This window comes from Seriola dumerili, unplaced genomic scaffold (genome assembly GCF_002260705.1).
Source record: "Seriola dumerili isolate Sdu_G_001 unplaced genomic scaffold, Sdu_1.0 BDQW01000449.1, whole genome shotgun sequence".
NCBI lineage: Eukaryota > Metazoa > Chordata > Actinopteri > Carangiformes > Carangidae > Seriola > Seriola dumerili.
Genome location: NW_019174704.1, coordinates 4,458,006 through 4,479,011, shown reverse-complemented (window position 1 = coordinate 4,479,011; position 21,006 = coordinate 4,458,006). Strand labels below are relative to the sequence as shown.

Here is a 21,006-nt window from a genome sequence, read left to right as displayed (position 1 = left end):
ACTACATTACTACATTAAAATAGTAAGTACTTTAGTTTGTCCAGTGAGACAAACCAATTAAAAATCGCTTTGGACACTGGTCCCATATTTATGTAATGTTTATTTAAAATCTGGTCTTATTTTGTGTGATCCAAAGAGGCCAGTCAGAAAGCAAAAAAAACAAACAAAAAAATAGTTACAACTTTGTCTTTATTTGTTAATAACTTAGGATAGAATAAAGTGGAATTCAAATATAAAACTTTTACACATTTACAACAATTCAAGCTTTCAACAGTACAGTGTCTGACAGCCACAGCATTCTTTCATTAAAATCTTATGCTAAACACAATTCCTCACACAAAACAATAAAAAAAATCATACATGACTGATTTGTAAACCCCACACTTGAATGCTGCAAATGAGCCTTTCCTCACACCACCTTTGTACCTAAATGTCAAGGCAAAACAGTCTGTTCATAATGTGTTGTTCATCACATCTTCTTCTTCTTGAGTGTTTTTTCAGTCCTTCTTTGCTTGTTTCTCTCTGCGTTTCTGTCTCGCCTCAGACACTATTTTGAGCAGTGACAGCAGAATGGGCACACACATAGGCAGGAAGAGCGGTATGTAGATAGCAAATTTCTGGTCATCGGGGAAGTAGAGGAGGTGGAGGAGTGAAGGGTCGAAGAATGCTCTCTCTGACGCCAAGATGGCCTCTTTGCTGTACTGCAGAGCAAAGCCGAGGTTCCCGGCCTCCAACTCAGCCACTGCCAGCTGCAGAGATGTGACAGCACTGGACACCTGGGCGACAACAGCAACAATTACAGGTTAGATACAACTAATGCAACACAGAGTAGTAATTAATGTACTTTAATGTTCATTTAAATAACAAATTTAGGCAATGCAATTTGTATGATCCTTATAATTTTTTCATAGACAATGTTCAATTGAGTTGCCACTTTGTGTCACTGCATTCATTCTGCCTGGCATTGTGTTCCTAAATTTCTTGTTTAGAGAGGGAGTTATTATTCTTTTCCTTAATCAAACAGTAGCATACATATCCTTCCCTTTGATGTCCTTTCAAGGTAAGATGGAAGCTGCAGTAGCAGTCAACTTAATGTTTATCACACTGATTAAAGAAATATGCAGGGAATTAAGGCGCTAACTGCAATGTCACTCAAATAAAAGCCATGATGTGCCCAAAAATAAAATAAAAATGTTGATTTTAGAGTTATTCTTTCTATAAATAGACTTACAGCAAGTTCTAAAGCTGTGTTAATCTCATCCATGCTTGTCACTGTGTTTTGTTGCTATTTTGTTGCTATTTTTTAGTGCTAGCTAGGTATGTAGCTAGCATGAGGTGCCTGAAGAAAGCAGAGTGTTTGTGTAGCAGCCTGGTAGTGCATCCATTACGCTCTGTGTGCCTGATGCCCCTGACAGCACAGTCATGTATTCACTGAAGCGATTTTGTACAAAAAAAAGTCTCCAAAATGTTTGTAGGTGGTTTGCACATTCATACATAAATCTTAGCTTTTCTGTAGGAAGTGGTGTATGCATCTTTCAAGCCCAGTTTTGTGTGTGTCCAGTGGTTGTAACTGAGACCCCGGAACTATTTGAATCACTGAATAAATCTGAGGTATGGGTTCCAATTCATAGGTCTGAAACCAGACAGGTCAAAGATTACTTTAGTCTGCGATGCCCCTACATTTAATTCTTTAATACATTATTTCTAGAAAGACTATATTTGGTTTGACAGTGTGCTTTCTTAAAATAAATAGGGGTGTGCTTTTGACTGGTAAATGGACTCATGGTGTGCAAATCCACACAATGACAAAAACCCCCAGATTAAAAGTACACCAGAATATGTTCGACAGGGTTGTCCATAATCTTTTCCAAGTAAGTCATACATTAATGCAGCTGCGTGTGCATCTTACCTGTTCAGCAATGTTGTCATTGATAACAATGTTGCCTATCTGATCCAGCAGCTGTGCCAGTGAGGTGATGGTGGTGGTTGCTGTTGCAACATTTTCCACACTCCGACTCCACATGAGGCGATCCAGCTCCCAGTCAGCTAGTCCTGCACTGCCACACGGTGCCATCAGGAAGCCAGGGGGAGGGGAAGACGACTGCACACCCAGCAGCAGTCTGACAGGAGACAGCACAGCAAAGTTATATTGTGTCTCCAGGAAAAGGAATACCTGTGTACTGTGGGTGTTCATTTACCGAAGCTGTGCAAGGAAGACTCCCATGACTTTAGCCATGTCGATGTTGATGTCAACAGGGAACATAGTCTCTGGTTCATAGAAACCATTAACATTATAAACCTACAAGCACATGGATAAAGAGATTTTTGTTAAAGTGTGAATGCAAAATCTCATTCCTATACAGCGATCAAATCATAATTCATACCACATGCCCATAACAATGAGCAATAACTACTCACAATATTTAGACTGTCATCTAATGTTGCCCATAACATTATCTCACCATAATTCCACCCCACCGAGGAGAGTGAAATGCATTAGAAGGCACTTCCTGTTTCTTGTGGTCATGGATGTAAAGGGGTGAATGGTGTGCATCTGGTACATACAGAAGAAAATTCAACACCGGGTTGGAAGATGCAGCATTAGAGCCTGAAAGAAAGATGAAAAAAAACAGTTACTACACATATCTATATATACATATCTATATCTATATAGATATAGATATGTATATAAATACACCAGAACAAACTACGTAATGTTTCTCCTTTTTGCAAACACTTTTACCAAGTCTAGCCTCCACAGGGTTGATGACATGTGCGAGGCTGTCAGCGTTGAGTGTGTAGTAGCTGCGGCTGCTGTCAAAGCGAGGGTTGACACCAAGCACGGCATAGTGTAAGGTCTGTAAGGGGAATAAGCGCATCAACACACAGTGGCTGAGCATTTTGTCATTGTGACGTGGGTGCTGCACATACACACACTTGCACACACTGTACCTGAGAGTCAATGCTAAAGTTGGCTACAGGGGACAGTTTTGTAAGCAAAGGTCGGATGTAGGTCTGCACGGCACCTTCTATGTCCCAGTGTAGCCGGTGAGACTTCGGGTCTGGGTTCAACAGACTGAACGTTATTTCATAACCTACAGAGAAGAATTAGCAGAGAACAGAAGGAAAGGGTTTACAGAGTTAAAGTGTATACTGACCACAGCAGAAATTAACATGATCGACTTTATGGCTGTCCTGAAACAAATACCAACCCGGGCTGGATTTAAAGGCTCTCATACTGTCTGCGATGCTCTCCTTGTTGCCAGGGCTGAGACGGACTCTGTCGCTGAGTGCAGCAGTGATGTCAGTGTGGCTAAAAGACATCACCTGCAGCACCTGCTTAATCCGAGGCTCCAAGTGAGCCAGCAGTTGCTCCAGAGTCTTGCCCACTCTCATCTGCGGACCAATGCGCAGCAATGCTGTCCGTCTCTGACCGATATAAACGTCCACATCCTGAGAGGCATGAAGGTACAGGTAGGTATTTAGTGATGTATTATCCTCTACTTATCCAGAGTGACTCAAATGACTCATAATTCTGTTTGCAAGCAATAGAGAAGGTACTGTATTTAGAAATTAAGCAGTAATAACAGTCTATATTCATCTTTTTTTCAGTGGAAATGCTACTTGACTTCACAGATCCATGAATGTATTTCACAAAAGCTAATTTAGCCATTCATCAAAGCATAAAACTACACACATTAATTAACCCTTTAACATTTAAACATATACACACTGTTGAAAAACAAAGGAAATAAAAAGAACAGGATGGGTAACCAAACATGGCTCATTACAAAAATATAGAAAAAAGATAGGAAAAAATAAAATATAGAGTGTTTTAACCTGAGGCAGCAGTGAAGATGACTCTGGGATCACATACACAACCAAAGAACCACACGGACTCTCACTGAGTGTGTGCAGAGACAGATCTGCTTCTATAGACGGACAACAAGAGAGACGGACAGAAATTACTACATGTGGTCTCACTGAAATGACAAAATGTTTGCATGTGAAGAGCTGATCCGACAGGCAAACAGCATCTCACCTGCAGCAGTGGGCTGGTTCAGGGAGTCCTCCTCCATGACTGTAGCTGTGCGGTACCTTGTCTCATACCTGTACCTCAAAGCTGTATCCTCTGGAAACAAATTAATTTGAGACGAAAAAAATGAACTTGCAGTCGTCATATTATATCTTCATCTAAGATCACAAACAGCATTAATAAATCACCATCTACTCTGTGCTCCTCATCCTGTGCCTGTGTCAGCGGGACCTTCTTCTGCTGTTCTGGTGTCACAGTGCCACGGGCAAACACAACCTCCACATCACCACTCAAATGTAGCTACAAAAAAAGAAGAAAAAGAAATAAAGAGACAGACGTTTCTGAAAGGGTACAGGAGTTTTACACATGGAAGATGATTGGCCACAAAATGAGGGATTAATTAATTGAGGCACAAACAAACCTGCAGCTTAGCTAACTCGTTTATCTGACTGACAGGCAACCACGCGCGGTACGTTTCAGTTGTTCGCCACCACAGAGGGACTCCCACAATGATGACCACCGCTGCTATGGACAGAGCAGCAAGCTGGCCTCGTCTACGCTCTGAGAGACACACAAATACAGGCAGAAAAATGAGAATAATATGAACAGGGTTGCATCTAATGATTATTGTCATTAGTGATTAATATAAACTTTCTTGATTAATCATTCAAACTTCCCAGAGCAGAGAGAAGTGCTGTTCTGACAAACTGCTTGGTTTTGTTCAGCTAACAGTCCAAAACCAAAACATATTTAATTTACTATCATACACTCACTGAGCACTTTATTAGGAACACCTATACACCTGCTTTTTCATGTAATTGTCCAAGCAGCCGATCATATGGCAGCAGTGCAATGATTAAAATCATGCAGATACAGGTCAGAAGCTTCGGTTAATGTTCACATAAACATCAGAACAGGGAAAAAATGTGATCTCTGTGACTTTGAGTGCAGCATGATTGTTGGTGCCAGACACACTGGTTTGAGTATTTCTGAAACTGCTGATCTCCTGGGATTTTCACGCACAACAGTCTCTAGAGTTTAAAAAACTGAAAATATCCAGTGAGCAGCAGCTCTGTGGACCCATTGTTGATGAGAGAGGTCACAGGGGACTGGCCAGATTGGTTGGGGCTGACAGATTTTTTGCAAATCAATGAGCAGGACTGTTTGATGGCAATAATGGATTTGTAAATGTTCATTGCAATAATGTCACAAATACCGTGATTTGTCACTAGATTAGGAAAGAAAGTTATTTTACACAGTGTAAAAGTTACTGAATCATCATCACATCTAGATAGTTAGATAGACACATACTTTATTTATCCCCTAGGGGAAATTCATATTTTATATATATATCATATATTGACATTACAAATACATATGCCATGACAGATGATTTTATCCAAATTGTTTGCCCTCAATGAAACCTCAACGGACACGACTGTTTTAATGTTTAGCTCAATCTCTTTATTCCATGAGACTGAGCTGGATGCTGCACTTATTATAACACGTATGACACTAAAGACTTTTTTAAGTTTTACGATGTAAACATGTAAAGTCTTATAGAGAAAACAATAATTGGTCAACGTACGGGAAATGGCTGCAAGACCTGGTTTAGTTTTAAACCTTTAAATACAGTTTCTCTCTGCCTTGGGGTAATTTATTAACTTTAATATTGTAGTTAATTATGGAGTAAAATATAAATAATGAAAACAAAGCACATGAAGTGGCAAACACCTGCAGGTTTGCTTGCAGTGTCTTCAGTGGCAATAGGAGGGGCATCACTGCTGCAGCTGCTTGTGTGGCTAGTTAGCAGTTAGCTTCAGAGTGTCATAACATGGAGAAAACAGCCGCCACATACCAGGGTCGTTACGACTGTTGTAAGTGTTTAATACGCTCCAACAAACTGCTGTGAGCTGGTGTAACTCCTGCCTCTTTGTAAAAAGGAAACAATGTACACAGAATTCAGTTATGAATCTACTCACCTACTTCCGTGGTAGCCATTTCAGTCAATGAACTGGATGTGGTGCGTTTGTTAATGCAGCACAGCCAGTTGTAAGTCACATGACCTACATTAAAAAAACGCGTGACTGTTAAAATAAAAATAAGTCGTAATCCATATATGTGGCTACAATTAGACGAACATTATTATAAATCAGTCTGTCCGTCCCAAACCCGAGAAGACAAGACGGTATATGTTGTTTTGAGACAATAACCTTTGGCTCACCCGGTGAGAATATTAAACGCACAAACACAATGTGAAGACATTCCCTCAACCAGCGCCCCTTGTGGTGGCCTCAGCCTCTGGTAAAATTAACATTATTTACATTAAGCTAAAGAGCTTTTAATGGAAAAAATATAAATGCACGAATAGAGTTTTAAAAAAGTAAATAGAAACACGCAAGCCAAAACTAACACAATGTCACATTATCAAGACTACATACACGGGGTTTAGTGGTGATATTAGCCTGCATTATATAGAGCAGTGTTTCTATTAATTTGTCCACCTTGTTTGCATATGTGAAGGAGCAAAAATGTAACAAGCACCTTACAACACAGGGTAATTCAAGACAAAGCCACAAAATTCTGCCTCAAAAGGAAGGCCTGCTACTGAGTTGAATCAACACGACAATATCATCAGGCCTTTATCACAGCAGACATTTAGACCTGTCATAGAAGGAAGAGCATGTGTTACTTATTATTACATTATTAATGGCTCTGTTCTATTCAAGTGACATGAAGTTGTGAAGTTGTGAAAGTGAGGTTGTAAGATTTTGCTGGCTTGTATTAGCGTACTGCTTGTGAAGGCTTTTCGATTATTCACCACTTTAGCTTTACTTAAATAGCTTCACCACATTAGCTTTAGCTAAATAGCTTTACCACTTTAGCTAAATAGCTTAAAAACTATAGCTATATATGTTGTAACCCAATGTATTTAAATCATTAAAGTAGCAGTACCACACTATAAAAATACTCCATAAGTAAAATTTCAATGCTTTCAAATTTATTTTTATTTAAGCAAAAGTATAGATATATTACCAGCATAATGTACTGGCTACTCCTTATCCAGAATGGCCTTGGTCAGTGTTATATTAGTATGTTACTCTATTGTTATCATAGATGTATGTAAGTAGCTCAGTGAACTGGAAGCTCTACTCTGTTTCTGGGCAGCTCCTGAGCATCCAGGAGCTGTTTCCTGGCAGCTCCTGAGCATCCAGGAAACCGGGGTGGCAAAGTGATAGCCCATTACACCCCATTACACCCCATTACAATTAAAAGCCCTGCATTTAAAATCCCACAGAAGCACACAAGCAAAACTTGCAGTATCAAAGTATGTGTTCGACAGAACATTAATACTTGTGGCTGATGTATAAGATTATATATGACAATATCAAACTGTTAGTACTGATGCATCAATGCTTAAGTATTTCACTGTTGTAGTAGGTTGGGGTGGAGCTCATCTTAACTACTTCATATACAATTAAGCAATTTAGTCCAGTGGTTCCTAACCTGTGGGTCGTAACCCTCCAAAGGATCACAAGATAAATCTTAGGGGTGAGATGATTAATAGGAGAGGAAAGAATATCCTAAATTCTCACAAAAAATTTGGACTAATTTCTGGACTATTCTATAATCTTTGCTTTTATAAATAAAGAACAATTTTATATGTCTTGGTCTGAAACAGTTATTTTGGTCTTAAAGAGTTTTTTGAATGAAACCTTCACAGATTTTTCAGAACGAATGCGTCTTGGGTAGAAGTGCTAACAGCTCACAGACATCTGAAACACAACAAGGGGCCTAAACAGACATTTTCTTTCTTTTTTTTTTTGGTAAAGGGCTCAAATCAAAAAGGCTGGCAACCAGTCAATGCTTTAAAAAATACACTGTATTCAAACATAGCTGAAATGTGGTGGAGGAGAAGATGTGAGTAGCATTAAAAAAGGAAATACTCCAATACTCAATTTATTACTTGAGTCAATTACTTTCCACCACTGACTGAAACTGTAGCTGGGCTTACATCACTGTATAATATGGTCCCACTGCAGTATAAAATTGCATCCAAAAGACACCATAAGCGTAGGAGGTAGAACATCACACAAAGAGATCCCTGCTACTTTTTTTAAAGTTTATTTTAGTTTATTTTTCTCCACTATTTGACACACCAAGTGCTTCAAGAACAATATTAACATCACAAACGTCACAGTATTCCAACACAGCAGTGACTGTTTCCCCCCGCCGCTAACCCCACGAATTGGTCCACTTTTTGGGTACGTCAATGGAAATCATCTTGTCTTCCCGTGGGGCGGGCTGGGGGAATCAGGAGTGGCCATGACACACAAGCATCACATAATATCGACACCTTCACACAACTGAATACATTAATTACTGTATGTAATTTAAAGCTAATGTTATACTTAGAATAGACAAGATGACAAGACGAGACGTTCCTCTGATTAGTGGTGATTAGAAGTGTGAGAACAGAAAGGTTAGGATGAATCATTAGGATGAATCCTGGTGTATAATGGTTTGTTAAAGTGTGCCTCTCTGCTGGAGCTACAGCTGTCTGAAAGTACAACCAGCACTCCACACTTGTGGACAGTCGCTCGAAAGATCAACTCGGTCTGAAAAGTCTTCACACGGTTTGTCTTTTCGTCTTGTCCCATGTACTGATGCCACTAATAATCAGTTGGTCCCACTGTCAGGGAGGGTGTTTTTAGGATGAGCCAACACTTTGCTCTGACAGAAGCGAAACACAGATACACACAAGCTGATCTGCCCTGCTTGGGAGTGGCTAAAGATTTGCCATGTGGGGGATAAATGGAGAAAGTACCGAGTGTGGAGACAGGTGCGGTTAAGGTGAGGCATGAATTGAATACTGACTGATTATCTTGATCCTGCTCATTTCTGAGCTCAATAACTGTTACAAACAGACAGCTTGACATGGAATAAAAGAGTTGTCCACTTCCATAAATTGTTTCAAAAGTGTTTGATCAATTAGATAAAAAAAATCCAAGACTGTTCCCTTTAGTATTTCGTGTTATGTTTTTAAATACACATATCTAATTATGTTATTTTAAATAACTAGACAACTCTAAAGTACAGTAGACAGCGCAGGCCTGTGATTGATGGATGCGTGAGGGGGAATAGCAGAGCAGATATAAGACTATAACTAGGCCACAACAGTATGTGGTGGTTTGATGTTTAGTAGGCGTGATTAGCCACGTAGAGAGATTTTCCTGCGGCGCCAGCAGTTCCAGAAGACTCGTACTTGCCGAGTGCAGCCTGGCTGTTTGCCTGAAGAAGACAAAAGCAGAAAAAAAAGAATAATTAAGAATATTGCACGAAGGAAGTTTCAGTTTCAGACTCCTTTTACTCTGCGAGGATTTGATCTGATGCCCGTTGACGGTTTTTGTCTGACCTCAGCACGTTTGATGAACTCCTCGGTTGCAGCCTTCTCGTTGTTCAGCTCTCCTCTCCACGCGTTCAGGGCAGAGGCCTGCAGGGCACGGCCGTAGGAGAAAGTCAGGGCCCAGGGCCTGGCGAGTGAACAGTTGTTCATGGCATTGAGGTTCACGCTGGCCTCCTCTTCGGACTGGCCGCCTGACAAGAAGGTCACTCCTGAGAAAAAAGACAGAAAACTGCTCAAACCAGATTTCAATAAAACATTTAAGTGTTTCAACTCTCTCTATCAGAGTGTGAACTCATGTGGCAGTATATTGCAATACATATATTATTGCAATACATGCATGCATATGTGGTGATGCTGCATTTTATGGGTAATTTTCCAGAAAATAACGGTAATTTGGCACTATTTATAGGTAAACTAGAGGCAGCATTCAATTGTTACACTTTGAATTAATTAACTAAATAAATGCTAAGCTAACACAGTTGACAAGTCCTTTAGTCAGAGCACAACATGTCAGCTTATCATGCAAAAACAACATTCTCAAAACTTTGTCTCTAATTCACCTAAAATTAGCATAACATTCCAAAAATATTACCATTAAATACATTATAATACTGTAGCATTATGCATTTTAAATAGTGATTTAGTAGTTTTCAGGCATATATTGTTCCTTGTGTCAAAATGTATTACCACAGACTGGAGATCTGGCTTAATATAAGACATCTTTACACTTACATGGCATACAAGTAGATGATGTGTAAAAAGTCTCAGACTTTTGAGAATCAATAGAAATTATTACACACTTTAATCCTAGTTGTCTATAAATTTGGTAAATCTTGAAAACTTTGCTATTTCACATATCACTGCCTCTGACCTGGGACAGCAGGAGGCACAGTGCGGCGCAGAGCAGTGACAGTAGCCATGGCGATTTCCTCGCCGCTGTACTTGGTGGGGCAGGAGTGTCCGGCTGTGACCATGTTGGGTTTCAGCAGTGTCCCTTCCAGGTACACATGGTGGTCTGACAGAGCCTTGTAACATGCAGCTAGGACCTAGCAGCAGAAGAAAAACATATATACGGAAAGTCAAAAGACAGTGACAGCATATATGTAGCAAATTAAACATTCTACAAGACATATACAGTGGTTTGTGTTATATATATTTATATATTCCTCAGCAAATTACCTTCTCGGTGACATACTGGCAACGTTTCAGGTCATGGTCTCCATCAGGAAGGATCTCGGGCTCCACAATAGGAACAATACCATTCTAGGATACATTACAAAGTATAAGTTTAAAGCAACTTAAAGGGGATCGCTTTAAAAAACTGAGCTAATATATCTTTAACCAAACTAAATGACATGGTATGTAATCTCACACCAACCTGCTGGCAAATGCTAGCATATCGTGCCAGCACATTAGCATTCTCAAAGATGGCCAGCTCAGACGGCGTGGTGTCGCTGATCTTCAGCACACAGCGCCACTTGGCGAAGTCTGCACCGTCCTTCTTGTACTGCGCACAGCGCTCAGACAGCCCATCCAGACCTACGGTCCCATACGTGACACAGAACCGTCAATCAGAAACACAGCAGCAGGGGGGGGGTTTATAATGTGTGAGGTTTTGAGAATATGTTCCTAATGCTTCCTACCCTGAGTGGTGGTCTCTCCGTTCGTTCCAGCGAGGGGCACGACACCTTTGTCCACCTGTAGAGACAGAAACAGAAATTGTAAATAATGTTGTCAATGTGATACAAAATCCCATTAAATTTGACTCTTACGACTCAATACAACTTTCCTGAACACAGGACCTGAAAACTCTTTCACCCAGTTTGTTCTCACAACCTGATCTGCTGTTGTGGGGTGGGTCTGTGTGTATCTAAACATGCTGACAGTGAGTCTGTGTTTTCACATACAGTGTAGGAGCCTTTCCAGTTTTTACAGATGAGCACTGTCCTTTTTGCCCACTGAACTGAAAACACTTGGCTGTAGTATAATATCAACACTGTGGATGTGGGGACATTCAGAGCCAAAGCAAACAGCTACCAAATAAGGCAGAGAATCCCAGACTCAAGTTTTTATGTTTAAGGAGACTGAGGTCGAGAACGACACACCATGTAAAAAAAAACAAAAAAACAGCCAATTGCTGGTTGATGAGATGGAAGGTTTTTGTCTTCAGTAAGATGAAGACGCTTATGTAAACAGACTACAAGACTGGAAACCCACTATTTCTCAACTGAGGAGGTCTACTCTTTAGTTGCAACTTGAAGAATTGTTTACCTTGATGCCAACGACAATGCCGCGGTCTTTGATGAGCTTGGAGAAGGAAGTGCCATCGTCTGTGTTCTGGTAGAGGGTTTCATGGAAGAAGATGACCCCTCCGATACAGCTGTCGATGCGCTGGTCGGCTGTGAAGAGCAGCTGGCGGTAGCGGCGCCTGTTCTCCTCTGTGTTCTCAACCCCGATGGGGTTCAAGCGCTTTGCCATGCTGCCTGCAAACAGCACGCGCACATAATTAATTCATACATGCTCAAATGAAGACAGACCTCATTCACGTGTACATAACTACACAGTTAATTCATCAGGCTTTGACACATCTTCCATTTTTTAGAATAAAAAGGCTATTTATTCAGGTGTAAATGTTTTTCAGTGTGTAATGCATGAGACCATAAAATACAATTTAAACGTCCAGGTTTTGTTCAGGTCAAAAACCTACACAAGTATGAAATCACTGAGTCAACTGAAGTGGATGGTACATGAAATGGATTTTCAAATTACTTCAGTCGAATCTACTCCCAGTTTTATTGTGATTCTGTGAGACCAATATTTAATTAAGCCTGTATGTATGCAACAGGGTAGTTTTCCTAAATCCTGACATATCTTGCTTTATGAGTGCTATGTAAAAGGTTTGGTGCAACGGGATCATAAAGATTATAATGATTTGCCAGGTTTCAAAATGATTAACATGACAGATAATCCTGTATTGATAATCCAGTATTGGGATCCTGCTGTATCTGACAGCAGGGCAGATTCTGCCATCTATCATTTTGATTCTCTAGCATGTGCAACTTCTTTTTGCGACCACACACACACACATATACACACATACACACGCATGCACATACCGGTGGACTCATCGGCTGCAAGGATGCCTTTGCCTGGAGCTACTATCCTCTGAGCGATGTCCTGCAGCTCCTTCTTCTGCTCGGGAGTCAGTGCGGGATACTGGTGAGTCATGTTGGCTGAAAGAGAAAGAGAGAGAGGCATGGAGAGGTCAGATTGTTTTCTGTTGTGTCGCCCTGGACGACTGCCCAGCACGGGGCCTCATTTAATGTCCCTCTATTCTCTACAGCATGGCTACCTCACTGCAGAACGGAGTTCCTCTCAGTGAGCGCAGGAAGATGGGTGAAAATGACAAAACTGTGTGTGTGAAATGTGATAAAACAAACGACCGTGAGCAGAAGAAAAAAAAAAAGAAAGAAAGTAGATGTAGCTGCTATGTAGACTCCAAATAAATCTTCCTCATTGGCATTTGAGGTTGAATATGACTGTGTTAAAAAAAACAAAAAACAAATGGCTCTTTAATATGCTGTATGTTCTCAGTCATACAGAAACTGTTTAGTGGCAGCACACAAACACGCTACAGACCAGATTATGTTGTTCCCTATTCCCTTCTTCACTCTGCCGTAAATAAGCAGTTACATAAACCCTCCCCTCCCCTCCCCCCTCTGAAGCGCAGAATACAGAGAGGGAGCGGTTATGTAACCACGCTCCTGTATATTCTGCTGCCAGTCCTCATTATAGCTGCAGGACTGGATGCATCACGGCTTGTTTCTCTCTCCTCAGCAACACTCTGCCTTCTCCTGGTTTCCGCTAATGTCATTATATCCCTCTTTGTGCAATGCACGTACAACTGCCCTTTATTTCTTTGCCTTGATTAAGACATGACTTGCTTCCGGGTTTTTAGCACCCCATTTAGCTTCCTTCAAACCTGCTGTGCTGCTGCCTGATGTCTGCTGCCTATGAATGATACACACTAGATGCATATAAGATGAACACATATGGGATTTGTAAAGTCCCATTTTCCCGACATCCCTAAAATGCATTGCTCCCACTAATACAGACTGTGCCAGGGAACAAGCTGTGACTTCTCTTTCCTGTCAACTACATCAGTTGCCAAGCCGCCCCCAGCTCACAGCGACACTGTTATAGCTTTGTTCGACATCACAAGTTCTCCGGCACATGCCACAGTATTGGATCAGCTGTAGACGACCCTGTTTGATGGATGGAGGCTGCCCCTTTAGTGACAAATGCAGAGGTTAGCTCCAGTCAGCTGTGTATGGAGGTGTTCGATGCACTGAGATTTGCTGCCCGAAATGAAAGAGAACCGGACACAAACAGCTATAGTTCACATGAATGTTCAACCACAGTGAATGCAGACAACTAATTTAGTCTAGACTAAGACTAAACTACCATTTTAGGCTGAAAAGCTTTGTCTGGTTTATTGCTTGCAAAGAAGAAATCTTAGTACAAGGCTAAAAAGAATTGTTAACACAACCCACATCAACTTTCATCTGAACCATGCAAAAGAAAAAACAGGTTTATTAGATAACAAGTGGCTATAGAGTATGGGCCATGAGTGTTAACCTATTCAGATACTAATTTACATTCTTTTACATAATAAACTCATGTGACCGCTTAATTCCCAACTGAGGCTAGTTTGTTGTAGGAGGACACTGCCTGACATACCCTATATCCTCTATGTTAATCCTCAGCTTAAAGCTATGAGATAACAACCTTTAGAGCGCACGCACACACACAAAGGCCTCTCCATGAAAACAGTGTGTAGTTACCACAACACAAATGTCAAACACAGCTCACTGCTGAAAGTTAAATTCTACATGCAGGTGAAATTAAAGAGGCCAGGCCCGCAGGGTACAAAACCTCCCCTGAGGGGGAAAAGTTAGACCAGGGGTATAATCTGTGTGCAGACCTCTCCAGTGAATAAAACAAAGTATTTACACTTGATAGAGGCCAGCCCAAGGGTGCCAGCATTATGTGTGGGACTTGAGCATGTTTGCATGTGCACAGCCCTGCTCCACTGTTAGCCAGACAAAGCTCATGCTCAGCAAATATCTGTTATCTTTTGTGAAGCACCTGCGTGCTTCATCAATACATTTTCACTGACTTTGGGCCCAGTCGGTTTCTGTTGGGAAAACATTGCAAAATAATTTGCAAGGCAATGCAAAGTTTAAATTCAATGCCATATTGAGTCAAACAACTGGATATCGAGCTGAACAACCCAATGAAGCCATGAATAGTTTCTTTTTTTAAATCATCTGCAGGTATGAAAAGAGGACATTGAAGGACAAAGTGTGCGCATGTGACCTGCCTCTGACATATGATCAGCCCAGAGCCGGTTTGGTGGCAACACACTGTTGAGCAGGTACGCTGTAAAAAACATACACACTTAGGCAATGCACCTTTATACCTCTGAAGTATTCTGTCATTTGGTAGGTGTGTGATAAACAGCCAAACAAGATGACGGAACCAAAACTGTGATGTCGTGGCAGCTATTACGGACAGCTATTTAAAACACCAATGATCACACGAGATCAAATCCACCACAGAAGAAGCAGCATCACCTCTGTCAATCCAGACAATAAGCCTCAACACTTTGCGCTTTGCAGGTAGAAGAGATGTCGTATTTGTCACTACTAGTGATGTAAGTTTTTCGCTGTTGTTTTACCAAAATGCAGGTGAAACCGGTCTATAGGACAAGTCTGGTTCTCTTACTGCGAACATAATATGTTTTTGTATACACAGAATAACAGTTCTGTATGTCTATGCTACAAATTTAAAGCTTTCTGATCTGAAATTCTGTCAGGTGTGTACACTGTCTGGCCTGACTCATATCCCTACTTGGTCTCAGCCTGATTATTATATTTTTCAAACAAATGTGCCAGAGGACATCTCAGAGTTGCTGAGTGTTAGACTTTCTGGTCACGAGCTATCCACAAACCCAGGAGACAGTAACATCTGTGTTTTCTATTTTAGTGTCTGCTCCTTATTATGTCTCCAGGAGAAGCTTTTCCTCCATGGGGACCTTAAGAACAAAAACAACATGAAACTCCAGGTTATGCCACACACTCAATAATTATCACCTGCTTCATGCCCTAGCACCACAGATGTGATAAACTAGAAACAAGGGAGTCGTTTGTTAGTGTAAACAATATGGAAGATTTAAATCAAGCGAGATTGAGAAAGATACTGTCTGGCCAGCTCCTGTCTTCAATGATTTGTGTATTCTGCACTACACTTCATTTCCTCAATTTATCTACAAAGAGGAGAAGCTTCAGTGCTTGCCCTGGTTTGATGTGTGGAAAACATAAAATTAACCATAATTTATCAAAAGGCCACTCCAGGCTGTGGACAGCTTTGAGAGGCCTGCTGGGAACCATGAAACTGTCTGGTCACGAACTTTCATTCGTTTGATTGAATAAATGTACAGACAGATGGAAAACAGCACTGACACGTTCACCCAGTCTGATCACAGAGTTTGATTTCCCTCCTGTCTGGTTCAGGAGGACGATCAGCTGATCTATTCAAAGTCCTGATGAAAGGCGTCAATGAAGCAGACCCTCTGACCCTCTGACATGTCCTCAAAGACCAATGTTATTTACAGTTTTCCCAATACAAAAGTCTGAATAAAAGCAAAAATGCTACAAACTGCAACTGACTGTGTTTGAGTTAACTCATTTCAGTTATTTAGATAATATTATGTCCACAAATTAAAGAAAAAAAAATCACACTGGATTTATAATTTGAGCTTGAAAAGTTCAGTTGTTTTTATAGATGAATATTGTGAACGCTAACCCTAACCTTGATGAAGCTCTGCTAATGTCAAAGGAATCTATTTTTAGGAAATATAATATTAGGTTTAATTACTTTCGGGGAAATCGAACAGTGGCGCAGCAAAGGCCACATATTTGATGAGTGAGATGACTGTTTAAACCATCATGTTGCAACTACATTGATAAAGAGATGAGATGCTCCAGCAGCGCTTACCACTTCTGCTCACCAACTATCTGTGGGGGAAACCCTGAAGTCAAGTTGATTTCATGTTCTGGTATGTTATATAATTCAGTGCAAGTTAGGTTGGTAAAAACAGTTAAAAATATTGATTAAATGTTGCTTTGGTTAAATCATTATTTTTTGAATGAATGAATGTACATCCCATAATTACTGTTAACAGACTGAAATGCACTTAGGTGAAATAAACAGGCGTCATCACTGGCAGATCCTGGAAATCAATTATTATCCTATACTATAGTAGGCTAATGTGATATACAATGCAAGTTACACAAACTTTAACCTTGTTTTTGTAGCCCATTAACGTCTTGTTATCTATGAGGGAATTTCTGTTTCTGCTTTCTCCAGGGCAAAAAAAAAAATCTTCCTTATCCACAAAAATGCCCTCTGGTGCAAAAATGTCACTTTGACATGATTTGAGATAGCAATCTTCTAATGCACATGCACACACACACAACACACACACTCACACCACTGCTGGCGACAAAGTGTACTGGGGTTACCTTGTGCTTTGAAATGCACTCCATGATGACAGGCATTATATTTTAAGGGTGGTCATTAAAAAAAAAAAAAAATCAATAAATTAATATAATAATTTCCATGAAAATCAGGATGTTTTAACAAGATGACGTCTGAGATTTGTGAAAGCTATGATAGAGAGACAGCTGAGATTATTGTTTAGCCGTCTTAACCTTCTCTCCCTCATCTCTGTGATTTTCATTCCAGCCTGTTGCACAGTGGTCGACCTCAACAAGACAAATACCATTTCTGCACTGCGACATCAAGATGCAACGGCCAACTCCCTACTGTGGCGTCACACAGAACGCCTTAAGACTGTGATCACTGTAATACTGTCATTGAACATCAGTCTTATGCAGCCAGCAGTAATCACACTGCAGACCAGACTCACAGACATGCATTCAGAGGGATAAAATGACATGAATTCACATTTAAATTCCCATTTTCACCATCCATAGACACAAGTATGATACAACAATTTAACTTAAGTTTAATAAGACCCTAGTTAAGACAAATCAGAGGAATTAATACACATGTATTCCCAGTCTGAAACTCATTTTCAGCTCAGCCACCATGTATCTGATGCTTCTGTCTACTTTAAGCTTTCACCTTAGAAAGGACAGGGTCAGACCAGACCAGACTGCTGCTGCTCGGGCTCACTTACCTGCCCAGGATGCAGTTAAGAAATCACAAATACATAAACATCAGACTCAGTCCAGAGTGGACATCTACTGTGCATCTCTAGCAATCGTGCTGCAGCTGGTCTTTTTTGAAGCATCGGTGCAAGCATTAAACTACAAGACGTTTGAAGCTTGCAAACTATACTGCGTAGTATTCATACAGCTGCAGGCAGGGACTCAGTGGGGGTTAACTGAGTATATCTACCTAAACTCAGGCTGGCATTGCAGTTATAACAATTACTGATAGTTAATATCATATAGTATAGTAGGCATGTAAGGAGAGGATAGGGGATCGTCTGTATCATCACCTCCACATAAAAAGTTACCCACCTTGTTATTGTCTCTACATTGCAAGCTGCATGAGCTTTAAGGAGGTGAAATGGCTCCTTGGGGGGGGGGCAGCACTATTCAAAAGTAAAAAGCCTGCTTGCTGTGCTGCGTTTTGTTACCAGACGGGCTGCTGGCCTTGGCAATGATGCACGTCCCTGTGTTTGGGCTGTTTCTATCTTCAGGCCTTGATCCAGCAGCGCTAGCAGGAGCACTGTTTCCCATGCAGCTCTCTGATACAAGAGCCGATGGCAGACGTCACAGCTGTGTGCATTGCAGTTCAGAGAGAGGTTGATACTGGTGGTGAGAATGTGCAGATTACACGAAGTGACGTTTCTCTCTCAAACGCCGCTAAACTAAACTCTATTTTTTTCAGTTTCAGTTTGTATTTTAATACACTTTTCATTTCCATGGAGAGAAAACAGATGATAAATGTTAAAGAAACAACAAAGACGAAGATGTGATTACGACACAATCTGTTGAGACCTAACTGAAAACTATCCGCAATTAACATTATGCTAAATCAAAATGTTCTGTACCCTACGTTCTAGTGTTGTGCTACTGAGCTTTACACCAAGTCTGACTGTGTTGTATTTGTGTTGTGTGTACAAATAGCTAATACACAAATAGGTGTATATGACGCCCCATATATATTATTGATATACACTACACATATCTACATATACTCTAGAGCTGAAACAGGAAGTCAATTAATCAATTAGATGATCGACAGAAAAATTTATAGAAACTGATATCCAGTTGATCTTTTAAACATAAATGCCTCCAGCCTCTCAGATGTGAATATTTTCTGTGTTTTTTTTGCCTTCTTCGATGGCGAACTGAGTATCTTTGGGATTTGGACTTTTTTCACTTCTTTTCTGACATTTTGCATCCAAAAAACAATTCATCAAGAAGATTAATGTCAGTGATAATAATAGTTTGTTGCAGCTCTCATATATACTCTTATTTTTTAGGTCTGGAACTAACTATAATCTCCATTATTGATTATTATGCAGATATTTTTCTAGACTCGTTTATTAACTGTTTAATCTATAAAATGTCAGAAAACATCAGTCAGTCGAAGCTGAGGAACTTCAATTGCTTATTTTTCTGATATTTAGTTATAGTAATAGAAGACTAAAAAACTGAGCAAATATTGACAGGAGAAGCTGAAACAAAAGAATTTGTTGTTGTTTTTTTTTGCTTACAAATGATTTAAAAATGACGGGATGAATCAGAATCGTTGCTCATTGATTAATAGACTAATCATTTCAGCTCTACAGTGAAAACTAAACTTAATCAAATATCTTTAAATGCTTGTACAAATATGTGCTGCAGCTCCATATATATTTCTTTGAATGAATTACACATACACTATGGTTCAGAAGCTCTTGACCACTAATGGGAATTATGTACATCCTCCTCCCATCACAGCAGAGGAGGTCTACGTGCTCTGGCACAGATACACACTGACAGGCCACCGCCGCCCTCCCTCCTCACCCACCACTGCTGCCCTCTGGATTAAAAACCACGATTTATTTTACAGTTAAAACATATAAAACAGGAGGGTTTGTCGTGTATTTTTAAGAGAGAGAGAGAGAGAGAGAGCAGACGCAACAGGCTCCTCTTTGAAGGTCATTTTTTCTACGCTCTTCCTGTTGCGTATTTCGATGATGTGCTGAAATGCGCAACACTAAAACAAGATATGAAGAGTTGTAATAATTTTCTGTCAAAGGAGATGACGCCATTTAGTGGCACACGGTCTCAGTATAGCTATTAATTCACGAGTAACAAGCGAGGAAGATGAAGTTAGGTTTAGGTGGTGCAGAACATCATCATCATCATCATCATTATCATTATTAACATCATCTGTCCAAAATCCGTAACAGATGGAGAGTGTGTGCAGCTGTCGTGTTGATCAGATGAGTGTTGTTCTTACCTGCTGATGGGTGTCTGAGCGTAGAGAGCAGGTGAACCGTGTGCGGAGGATGCGGAACAGTCTCCTGTGTCACTGCTGCAGCGCAACGTGACCCTTTACAAGAGCCTGGAGACTGGGCGGAGCTCACGCCACTGCGTCACGTGACGCGACGACGCTGAAGTGCTAATGCACATGCGCCGGACAACGTCACAGCCGTTAGACAAGAGCACGAGTACTGACTTTTCAGTCATTTTATGGTGGCAGAAGGACCTTACATTGACCACCTGCATTTCTTTTGAAGGGCATCAATATAAAACAAAGTCAAACAAAATTACTCTGAGAGACAAAGTTTTGTATTCTTAATAAAGTAAATATATGTGGATGTAGCTAAGTCTTGTTCTTTTTGAGGTTCTGATGAAGCATCTTTCCATTTATTTTTTCACTGCCAATGTTACTCATTGTTACAGATGTTATTTGTTGCTACGGCAATGTTGTCAACTTTTTATGTTTTATTTGCAAAATTCTTTATACATAAATGGAAGTTTTTAGGTTCCCAACCCTCTTTCCCTGTTTCCCCCTTGATTTTAAATGAAATACTTTTACCCTCCATTCCTTTAAGATTTTGTATTTATTTATTTATTCTTAACTTTTAACTCATATCACATGCATTTTGTCTCTCATTTCATAGATAAGTTTGTGGAAAACCCTTGTTTTCTCAACCTGAAGCTTAATGAAACCCCCCCCCCCCAAAAAAAACCTGATAGATTATCAGTGCCACACCTCAAACTAGACAGCCTCAAAACTATGTGGTAATGACAGGATTTTTATATGACAGATTTCCTGTTTTTTTCTGAGAGAGATCAGAGGCCCCAGGCAAAAGAAATAATCACCCAGATATTTATAGATGCTTGATCCCTTTTGGAAGTGCATGGGCCAAATAACGTATGATGATACTGAGTTTTACTGTTTATGTTTTACTCTCTCTTCTTTGGAGAAAAGCTTATAAGTATAAGACTGATAAATACTGCCTGATAAT

At 40.3% G+C, this 21,006-nt stretch overlaps 2 protein-coding genes across 2 annotated transcripts; both read right to left on the bottom strand.

Moving 5' to 3' along the window:
* Nucleotides 1–62: 62 nt before the first annotated feature.
* pigs (phosphatidylinositol glycan anchor biosynthesis class S) lies at nt 63–7,290 on the bottom strand. The gene is made up of 13 exons (XM_022762681.1): nt 7,190–7,290; nt 6,019–6,161; nt 4,458–4,597; nt 4,225–4,336; nt 4,043–4,132; nt 3,841–3,932; nt 3,213–3,453; nt 2,953–3,095; nt 2,744–2,858; nt 2,463–2,608; nt 2,199–2,299; nt 1,910–2,120; nt 63–776 (listed from the first exon to the last, which is right to left on the bottom strand). Exons 1-13 carry the CDS (start codon nt 7,288–7,290, stop codon nt 498–500), a joined length of 1,914 nt encoding a protein of 637 aa, XP_022618402.1. The 3' UTR covers nt 63–497.
* Nucleotides 7,291–8,145: 855 nt separating this feature from the next.
* Nucleotides 8,146–20,094, bottom strand: aldoc (aldolase, fructose-bisphosphate C). Its single transcript, XM_022762348.1, has 9 exons — nt 19,992–20,094; nt 12,560–12,676; nt 11,715–11,926; nt 11,087–11,141; nt 10,822–10,982; nt 10,623–10,706; nt 10,315–10,489; nt 9,453–9,652; nt 8,146–9,328 (listed from the first exon to the last, which is right to left on the bottom strand). The coding sequence occupies exons 2-9, from the start codon at nt 12,669–12,671 to the stop codon at nt 9,236–9,238; spliced, it is 1,092 nt and encodes a 363-aa protein (XP_022618069.1). The 5' UTR covers nt 12,672–12,676; nt 19,992–20,094; the 3' UTR covers nt 8,146–9,235.
* Nucleotides 20,095–21,006: the final 912 nt, after the last annotated feature.